Raw genomic sequence first — 10031 nt, forward strand, 5'->3', positions numbered from 1 at the left:
GTAGACCTTGATAACAGAGAGAGATATTAAACTAAGTAGAAATAAATAAACACTGTCTCCTTGATACTTAGTCAAGGTCACCCAGATAGTCTGTTTTGAGACTCCAGTTATGCTAATCTCTATGTCTTATTGTCCCGATTAATGAAATTAAGTCAAAAGCTATGAATATACTCTTAGATTAAAATGAACCAACTTCACTAATCTATATCCTCCAAGCTCTTTGACACTTTTAGTTTTATATGACAAAAAGGACATTCTTATCCACCCTGACTCTCTGATGTAAGAAAATGTGCATGAATTTGGAATAACAGCCAGGTGTGGTGGCACTCACCATAATCCAGCTACTTGGAAGACTGAAGCAGGAAGATTGCCAAATTTGAGACCAACCTGGGCAATTTAGCAAGACCCTGTTTCAAAATGGAAAATAAAAAGTATTGGGAATATAGCTCAATAGTGGAGCATTTGCCTAGCATACAGAAGGTCCTGCATTCAATCCCTATTATGCAAAAAAAAAAAAAAAAAAAAGGAATACAAAATACAGTTCAAAAGAGACTTGGAACTTTTGTACACTGAGTATGAAAGTAAACAAAGGGAGGGGTGAGTACAGTGATGGAAGGCTGTTTATATTTGGTGGATTCAGCCTGCATCATGTGTTAGAGGAAGCAGCAGCCTTCAGAGCTCTGGCTGCCAGGTGGGGAGGAACAGGCTGCTGTCGCCCTGGAGTGTTGGCTCCCACGCTGTGAGTCAGGATTGCATAAGAGAACTCAGCAATGCTCTCCGAGGCAATACCAGTGATGCTCTGCAAATGTTCCACAACCTTCACAAATAGAGACAGATTTTGTATTACTAAATAATCTCAATGTGTTTTGTGCACATGTGCGTGCGCATGTGCACACAAACACACACACACTGCTTGGGATGTTCTCTTAAGCCAAATATAAACTTTTTCATTTCTCTGAACTTATGGGGAAGAGTCTAGATTCCAGTGTTTGCCAGTGGCCAAATTACATTAGGATACCTTTGTCCTGCTAGTGTTGGCATGGAAATTTTCTGGTGGACATATCCCTCTACTGGAGATAAATTTTGAGAATATAAGGGGATATTTAGGCTTTGACATTTCTTTTGGGGGAGGATATACTTATTAGACTTTAAACATAATAGTGGGTCAGAATTTTAAAGGGAAATGAACATGCTAAATTTGAGCATCTATTTCCAATTTCATAAGGGGAAAACTAGAGAAAATATTTCAATCCTGCCTTAGTTTTTCCCCTCCCAAATCCTGTTCAATCACCCCAGTTCTGGGTCTTGGCACCTATCTTTTGTAGGTTGTCTTCTGTTTAACTGATGGAGAAATGCTTTCTATTAAATTAATTCTGACCATGCTGGTCCTGCTCAGTGATGCATACCTGGCTCCAACATTCATGGTTTTGGATGAAAGCACTTGCTGCAATGATTCCTACTGCCAACAGCATGAAGTCTTCCTTTACTGAAATAAACTTTTCCCTGAGTGATTAAAATCATATTAATTTTGGAGCTAGAAAGAAATTTCCAAATCCTTGATCTTCCAACTTAAACTATAAATTGCTTATATTGATCATCTTGGATGTTTTGAGACATGGAAGGAAATGGTCAAGTAATAGCTAATTGACCTGCTCCCCTATCCTCCCCCAACTCAATTGGCATTAAAACATGCCCTCATGTCTTTGAGTGATAAGGCTTTTTATTGTTCCATCTGTCTCCCTACAAATGTATCTGTAAGGCCTTTGAGCAGCCCGAATTTACAGTAATCAAAAACTTTTGTTCAAGTTGCAACCGTATGACTGTTTCCCCCCCAAGTAACTATAAAAACAGTCTACTAACCTAAAATTATAAGCAGCTATAAAGAAAAACCTAAGAAAGTAAGTTAATTACTTGAAGTAATTTAAATCCAGAAGTAAAAGCTTTTAGAGTTTTCCTGATTGGGTTCAGTCATCTGCATCCAAGCAACATTTAAAAAGTTAATAAGAACCAGTAACTTGTGTAGGTTTTCAGTGGTCTAGATGCCTTACTAGGGTAATTCCATTCTCCACAATCTTGTGATCTATCCCCCTTTCCCTGTTCCTGGAAGGAGCCAACCCTAGAGGAGTTGCTTACCCTTGGAGTTGACTGGGCGTAGAGTTCTCAATTGAAGCCCTCAGCAAACTTTCATATATGGGTTCATGTAGAAGATAGACCAGGTCAAGCAGGGTCAGGCAGGTTGCATGCAGCTGTGTCGCTGGGACCAAACAACCATTGTATCCTAGATGGAGTGTGAGCAGAGTAGGAAGCATTAAGTGGTTGTTCTCTAATTGTACTGACCATTGTCTTATGACATAAAGCTGTTTAGCTACTAATGTGCTTCCTGGTTCCTACATTCTATAAGCAAGTCAGTTGTAAAGGACAAAGGGACAGGTAGAGAACCTCCATCTATAGTATACATACAATTACAGTATATTTGTTCCTATCTTATGTCTCCATAAAATCAACCCTTAGATCCTGCAATAAGAAAGTACCTAGCGAGTCCAAACAGAAACCAGTTTCTGAGACTTCTGGCTCCTTCCCCTATCAGGTGCTGGAGGGAACACCTTTTTCAGTCATTTAGAGACAATATCAGCTTCCTACTGCTCCTCATTGGCGAGTTCTGCCTGCTGTTCCCACACCCCAGGCACGTATTTTTATTGCCTTCTATGGAAATCTCCAACCCACATTCCTTGACACAACAAAGTACCTAAAACCTCGAGGAGCATTTCTACATATGCCAGGGGAGTGGGTAGATTGATTTGAAAGTTCAGGGACTTCAAAACATCAAGCTCTGACTCCAGCAGTTCTTCTTTAGTGTATAGATACCCCAGAGCCTGGAGGAAATTCAAGACTGTAATGTTGCTGATTATCTGAGCAAAGAAGAACAAAACAGGGAGGGAGAGAAGGATGTCAGGATATAGGTCATCTTATCTTGGCAGACTGTACTAAGTTCTTCACAGCCCAACCCATGCCTTCATTACTAGTCTCCCCTCTTGGTAATTCTCTCTTAAACTCTATGCTTATTGCACAGAATGTTTGCTGTTCCCAAATCTACCAAACTGCTTCCTGGACCTAGATCTCACTTTCTTCCCTCCCCTTCTTCTCTCACTGCCCTCCCTAACCCTCTTTTCTTGGGATTCACTCTTCTGCCACCCACCCCTACTTCAAGAAATCATATTCTCTAAATACACTTCCTTAACTCTCCAAGGCCAATGAGGTAGTCTCACCCTCTATTGTTTATATTAATCATAGCACCTTTTTACCCTGTTTGCATATTTGTCTTTTCTTATTAGATAATAAATTCCTTGAGAACACAGATAATATATTTACTGTTGTGGCCATGGTACCTAGTGCAACATCTGGCCATAGAAGAAACTCAATAAATTTAATGTCATTTTGCTGCACAGGCACTGGGTAGTCATGTGGTAACATTTTATCCCGTTTAAATGTAATACTTTTCCTTAAATGGTGATAGGTATGTTGGCAAATCAGGCATCTTATGCAAACTGTCCTTGAATCCAAGGAGAGGAAAGGTGACCTGTATGAATGATGGCATCTGTCCAGTAATTATACTTTGGGAACAGAACCTCAGGTTATTTAATAACTACTTCGGTGTGAGTGTGTGTGTGTGTGTGTGTGTGTGTGTGTGTGTGTGTTTAGGAGGTATGCTTAGGAAACATAATTAACACTCTGGAATTTCCACATGAGCAGTACCACCTGGCCTAGGAGTAGGTTTCTGAGCCACCTTCAATGAACTGGTTTCTTTCTAACACTCAGGTGCCCACAAGCTACCCCAGCTCCTTACTTTGTAGTGGAAGGAAAGTTTGCTGGCCAGCTGAACACATGACACCAGGCGAAGGATAAACTTATTGAAAAGCTGCTCTTTCAGAGCCCTCCAATTCTGAGACTCTGTCTTCTCATTACCCCTCAACTGGATTGTGGCTTGCCTACAGATGTTCTCTGCCTGCTTAACCATAAACCTGCAAGGAAGGGAGAGGGAGAGGAGAGAACCCACACTTAAACAAACTAAAGGGAGTTTGTGCTTCAAACTATGCTATATTTTAACTTCTCGGGTATCAAGTGCTGGCTAAGAAATTTATACTTGCAAGTAAAAGAGAGAGGATGTAAGAGTAAGGGGCAACTAGTACTTTTCTGTTTTGTTTTTCAGTACTGAGGATTGAACCTAGGAGTGCTCTACCACTGAGCTGCTTTTTGAGACAGTCTCAAGTTGCTGAGGCTAGTCTCAAATTTGCCATCCTCCTGCCTCAGCCTCCCAAGTTCCTGATATTACAGGCATGCACCGCCTCCTCTGGATGAAATTTTTTTTTTTTTTTTTTTAAGATTTAGGCACATTAGCCATTCTGAGAAGTACCACTCACAAAGGCTCAGGGTTTTACCTTTCTAGGATTTCTACAGCTTGGTAGCTCACAGATTTCTCCAAACACCATTGTTCAGACAGGAGAAAAATAAACTCTGCCAAAACAGGAAAGAAGAGCTCATTTACAAAATGCAACCAAAGCTACTCTGTGAACTCTTGGTGTTGTGTAAAAGCCATGATGGGGCTGAGAAGAGGGTCAAGAGGTTAGAAAGATGAGACAGAAACAACCAAAGCAGAGCTTGATTTCCTTTGCTGCCAGTAAGGCAGATCAGAGGCATGAAAAGGAGGCTGACTCGGTCATGGGCTTCACAAGCGCCCTCAGTGGCCCAAAAGCATTCTTGTGGGTCTCAGCTGATAAAGGCCTTGGCCAATTACACATAAATATAGCAGTTACACCATGCTAGGAACTCGCAGCTTCAAGGAAGATTCTCTGATAGATAAAAACCCTAACCTCTATATTCTGTTTTCAGTGGAATATTGGCAGGGAACAGAAAGGTCCCTCCTGGGGCTGTCTTTATAACACTGTTTGTTTAGTAACCACCCTCTGGAGAACTCCCATTGCTTTACAAACAGGATTCACCTTACAGCTGGACACTACCTCCCCACCACCAGTTTGTTGGGTAAATCTATGGTGGCTGAGCCTCTCCCCAGGAGCAAACTTATTACTGTGGAGTGACTTGTCTTAAAGAGACATACCCTAAATCAGAGCACATAGTTCAATTTAGTGGGAAAGAATCATTGGGAAGGTGAGAAGACCAAGACACTTTCGCAAGATTTTAGTCTGCCTGTTACTCTTTAAAAGAACATCACAAATATAATTCTATTTAGCTGCAATATCATTAGAAGGTGAAAACAAGGGTAAATGTCCATTTTCAAAAAGCAAAGAAATCTCCTACAGACCTAAGAACTTTTAACCTTGATGACCAAAGAGTACAGATTGAGTATCTCTTATCTGAAATGCTTGGGACCAGAAGAGTTGCAGACTTCAGGGATTTTTGGATTTTGTAATATTTGCATCCCTAATCTGAAAATCTGAAATGCTCCAAAATTTTTTATGCATGATGTTGGCACTCAAGTTTTGTGTCTGGGGATTAGGGAGGCTCAATCTGTATACATGTAGTTGAATTATCACTTGTCTTTAGAGAAAAATCTCTCTTAAAAAAAAAACTATTTTTAAAAAAGACACATGATCAGTTTAAAGATCTACCCAACACACATTACACACATATATGTACAAAACCTTATTACAGACTACAGCTTTGCTAGCAATGTCCAATGCAGAATAGAATTAGTTTAAACAATTCAGAAAAAAAAAATCCCTAATTGTGTATTACTAGCCAGTCTGGACTTCAGGTTTTATTTCTTAGTAGTTTTGGGGAGTGCGTGTGTGTGTGAGCATGCACGTGTGTTTGAGTGTGTGTGTGCATGCACAGGCATGCCCACATGTGTGTGTATGTTTACATTTGTTTTGGTTTTGGTCTGAATCATCTAGGCATTCATTTCTGGTTTCCATTTTAATTTTCCAAGAAAACAGCTTGGCTTAGGAGGAATGGATGATGGTTACATCTCTCCCTCAATACTGGCTCCACCTCTTCTTCTTACAAACATATTCATATCTGCTATTAAATAAAAAGAAGCTTCCCTACCATGCTCATAAGCTGAATCTCCATCTCTCTCCTTCCTATCACTGCTGAATTTCTTACACACCCACTGTTTCCACTTTGTCACTCACTCCCTAATTTCCTGCAATTTGGCTTCTACTTTCCCCAACTTGCTGAAATTATTATATGTCCAGATTGTTAAATATCATGGCTTTCTTTGCAACCTTCATTCCTGTTGATATTCCTAAAATGTCTGAACCTGCTGACATCATCTTTCTGGAAACTCTCCTCTTGGCTTCCAAAAGTCCTTGGTTCTGCTCCTGTATCCCCCCCGCCAACCACTCCATTCCCTTCACAACTCTTCCACCTATTCTAATTCCCTCAACACAAAATGTTTCCCAAGGAAATGTTCTTGACCTGCTTTTCTTTTCTCCTACACATTCATCCTCTCCCACAGTTTCAACAATATCATTATGAAGATAACTTGCAAACCTTTATTTCTAGTTCTGACCTACTTCTGTGTGTGTGTGTGTGTGTGTGTGTGTGTGTGTTTTAAATGATTGGTAAGAGGGGCTGGGCTTGTGGCTCAGTGGTAGAATGCTTACCTCGCATGTGTGAGGCACTGGGTTCAATTCTCAGCACTGCGTATAAATAAGTAAATAAAATAAGGGTCCAACAACAACTAAAAAAAATATATTTTAAACAAATGATGGGGGGGCTGGGGTTATAGTTCAGAGGCAGAGCTGCTTGCCTCGCATGTGTGAGGCCCTGGGTTTGATCCTCAGCACCACATAAAAATAAAGATATTGTGTCCATCTACAACTAAAAATTTAAAAAAAATTTTTTTAAATGATTGGGAGCTGGGATTATGGCTCAGCAGTAGAGCACTCACGTAGCACGGGCAAGGCCCTGCATCAGAGCCTCAGCACCACATAAAAATAAATAAATTAAATATATTATATCCAACTACAACTAAAAAATTTAACAAAATGATTGGAAAGCACCCTACCACTGAGCTCTCTCCCCAGCCCCTGATCTGCTTTTTAAAACAGCCTGTTAGAAAATTTCCTCTAGATGTTCTTCAAGTACCTTAAACTCAATAGATCAGAAACCAAAGCAATTATTTTTCTCAAAGTCACAGATCTTCCTCTTTTGGTTTTTGGTGTATGTGTTAATGGCACCATTATACTCCCAGTCTCTCAGACTCAACCCTTTGGCAGAGTCATTTTTCCTTCTTCACTTCTTTAAGTCACCTAGGGAAGAACCCTAGATTTTGCCTAAATGTTTTTAATCCATTCTCCTTTGTCATTTTCTCCATCCTGTCACCTAGGCTCCTCTGGTCTGCCTACTTCCCATCTTTCTCTAGTCAAATCCATCCTTTACATAACATCCAAAATGAGTTTTGCCAAGGCAAAAGTTACAGTCATACCACTGCCTTATTTCAAAACCTCCAACATCTTCCTATTAAATCAAATATAAAATCCTCCCCCTTGACATTCAAACTTCTACATGGAACTTCTCCAAACTACCTTTCTGTCTTCAATCCAACAACTCTTCCATGAACTCTGGCTGGTGGGCTACCCTGACCCCCACACATCCTAAGCTTCCTTCACTTTATTCCTGCTATCCCATTTTGGTAGAAAGGCTGTCCCCCTCCTCCACCTTCACCAACCAACCTTCCTTTAAGGTCTACTTCAAATGTCACAATGCCTAGACCACTCCTTAATTCTCCCTATTACCCCATCCCTCCTTTCAATCCCCCTAAAAGTTTATCTCTTATGTCACTTATCTAACCAAGCTTGTACCTAGTCATTTACCTATTTGTCCAAATCCCCCCCCCCAAAGATTGCACATAGTTTGAGAACAAGGGCCACCTGTTTCTTCTTTCTATGGCAGGCAATGTCTAAGTACTCTATTTATGTTGGAGAAGTGAAGGTGTTGGAGAAGTTCATCACTATGGCCCTAGCACCCGGCAATAAAGCAGGTACAAAGTAACAAAACAATTTTTTTTGAATAAATAAAATTAAAAGAATCTTAAGGTTGGTGCCTCAAAGGCTCCCATCAACCCCACTCCCAGGCCCTGCATCCACACCCACGATCCGGGTCTCCCTGAAGCTGCCCATGCGTCCCCCAGCCGCCTGCACTGCTTGCTCATTCTGCTGGGCCAAGTGAAGCAGGGCGTCTTCAATAGTTTCTGTGGCAACAGCCCCAAACTGAAAGTCACCGAGGGAGGTCAATCTTGGCCTCATAGGTCCGTCCATATTCAGAAGCCTTTGGGGGCCCTGGGACAGTTCACTGGATCCATAAATTCTCCCCCTTAGCTTCTCTCAGAAGCCTTCAGCCACACCCTGGGTTCCTCGTCCCCTTCCAATGTGTCTGTCCCCGCCTCAAGTCTGAGGAAAACCCAATTCCCACCACAGCCTCGAGCTCTCCACAGTTTTTCCCCGCTCCAACGGCCGGCCGCGGGACCCTCAGCCAATCAGAAAGCACAGCCCCTTCCCGCCATTCCGGGCCTTCGCCCTAAGGCCCAAAGCCTCGGCTCTCCCCGGGAAAGTGAATAAGGACTACAACTCCCAGCGTTCCTGGCGGTGGGCAAGGACTACTTTCCCAGCGAGCCCCGCATCCCGGCACTGCGAAGGGCGGAGCGGCAACATGGCGGCGCCGGGTGCTGGTGACCCTGTCGATGCCAAGAACGGAAAGGCTCCTTTTGCTCAGCGCATCGACCCGACCCGGGAAAAACTGACTCCCGCGCAACTGCAGTTCATGCAGCAGGTGCAGCTTGCCCAGTGGCAGAAAACGCTGCCACAGCGGCGGACCCGGAACATCGTGACCGGCCTGGGCATCGGGGCCGTGGTGTTAGCTATTTGTATCCTTCCTGATAAGGGCAGGGGAACAGAAGCGTGTGGGAGGACTGAACCAAGCATTTAATGTTTGGGTGAAATAGGGTTAATACCAGCTGTTCTATTTTTAAGGTTCTCTTTTAATGTGATTTGGGAATGATGAGGGAGTTGTTGAGGTCAGGGTTCAAAAAGAGCAGTGTGAGATTCTGGAATCACTGATTTGGGAGAATAAAGGGTGATAGGAGAAGGGAAAATCTATATTCCAAGTAACTTCCTGAACCCACCTCTCTAGATGGATACACCTTCTACTCAGTGTCCCAGGAGCGTTTCCTTGATGAGCTGGAAGACGAGGCTAAAGCTGCCAGAGCCCGAGCTCTTGCGAGGGCATCAGGACCCTGAATGGACGGACGGGCATTATCTATCTTCAATCTGGTGGAGCCCCTTCACAAGATGGATGATACCCCATGATCCTGTAGAAATTGCCTGCTCACAGCCTCACTGGCCTACTTACTGACTTTGGATCATGATTGAACCCAAGAGACTATGCATTTGGCCACTCTCAATGGAATCTTGTCTGTTTCCTATGCACTGTGTACAGTAACTCCTTTTTGTTTTTTTCCTTGCTTGAGCATATGCAACATTGGCTTTTCTCAAACTTTCTTTGTGGTTTAGCCTCCTTCACTTTCCAGAGGCCCAATCGTTTGGGGTGGGGGTGGCACTTCTGTGCAGTGTTAGAACCTAAAGTGGAAAAGGTAAGGTCAAGTTAAGAATAATAAACTGAGTCATTTCTCCTGGAGCTATGCTGGGGTGGGGGGCTGAGAGATGCATGGTACTTAATGCTGGAAAGCTCCATGGGCAGCAGTTACCACAGTGGCATTGCCTCAGGGAGCTGTAAATGTTTAACTAGAATCACTTTTTCTGTGAGATCTTTCCGCCTGATTTAAGGGAGAGATCATTGGGCTGTTTGAGACTGAACCAGGTCTTAGAGGAAGGAAGGTCACTCTTCTGCCCTCTACCCTCAAGAACAAACTTACTCAAACTCAAACTTTACTGCCTTTTCTTATCCTTAGGTAAATGGATGAAGGATGTGAGACAAAAAAAAAAAAACAAGCCTTGTCTTTTAACTTTCACTGGTACTGGCCTTTACAGGCTTAGGGTGGGATCTGAAGGGGA

The 10031-nt window shown here is 42.5% G+C and overlaps 2 protein-coding genes across 2 annotated transcripts; one reads left to right on the plus strand and one right to left on the minus strand.

The window, feature by feature from the left end:
- Nucleotides 1-646: 646 nt before the first annotated feature.
- On the minus strand, nt 647-8552 carry Cntd1 (cyclin N-terminal domain containing 1). The gene is made up of 7 exons (XM_027947138.2): nt 8111-8552; nt 4437-4512; nt 3845-4019; nt 2747-2909; nt 2134-2278; nt 1407-1503; nt 647-817 (listed from the first exon to the last, which is right to left on the minus strand). The coding sequence occupies exons 1-7, from the start codon at nt 8277-8279 to the stop codon at nt 647-649; spliced, it is 996 nt and encodes a 331-aa protein (XP_027802939.1). The 5' UTR covers nt 8280-8552.
- Nucleotides 8553-8634: 82 nt separating this feature from the next.
- Coa3 (cytochrome c oxidase assembly factor 3) lies at nt 8635-9517 on the plus strand. The gene is made up of 2 exons (XM_027947165.2): nt 8635-8884; nt 9151-9517. The coding sequence occupies exons 1-2, from the start codon at nt 8671-8673 to the stop codon at nt 9255-9257; spliced, it is 321 nt and encodes a 106-aa protein (XP_027802966.1). The 5' UTR covers nt 8635-8670; the 3' UTR covers nt 9258-9517.
- Nucleotides 9518-10031: the final 514 nt, after the last annotated feature.

The sequence above is a fragment of the Marmota flaviventris genome, chromosome 17, assembly GCF_047511675.1.
Source record: "Marmota flaviventris isolate mMarFla1 chromosome 17, mMarFla1.hap1, whole genome shotgun sequence".
Taxonomy (NCBI): Eukaryota; Metazoa; Chordata; class Mammalia; order Rodentia; family Sciuridae; genus Marmota; species Marmota flaviventris.

Coding starts and splice junctions, on each gene's coding strand:
- Cntd1 (XM_027947138.2), bottom strand. CDS start 8,279: ATGGACGGACCTATGAGGCCAAGATTGACCTCCCTCGGTGACTTTCAG. Junction 4,020..4,436: donor GCTGTAGAAATCCTAGAAAG/GTAAAACCCTGA, acceptor CCTTCCTTGCAG/GTTTATGGTTAAGCAGGCAG. Junction 818..1,406: donor ACCATGAATGTTGGAGCCAG/GTATGCATCACT, acceptor CTATTTGTGAAG/GTTGTGGAACATTTGCAGAG.
- Coa3 (XM_027947165.2), top strand. CDS start 8,671: ATGGCGGCGCCGGGTGCTGGTGACCCTGTCGATGCCAAGAACGGAAAG. Junction 8,885..9,150: donor GGCCGTGGTGTTAGCTATTT/GTATCCTTCCTG, acceptor CCACCTCTCTAG/ATGGATACACCTTCTACTCA.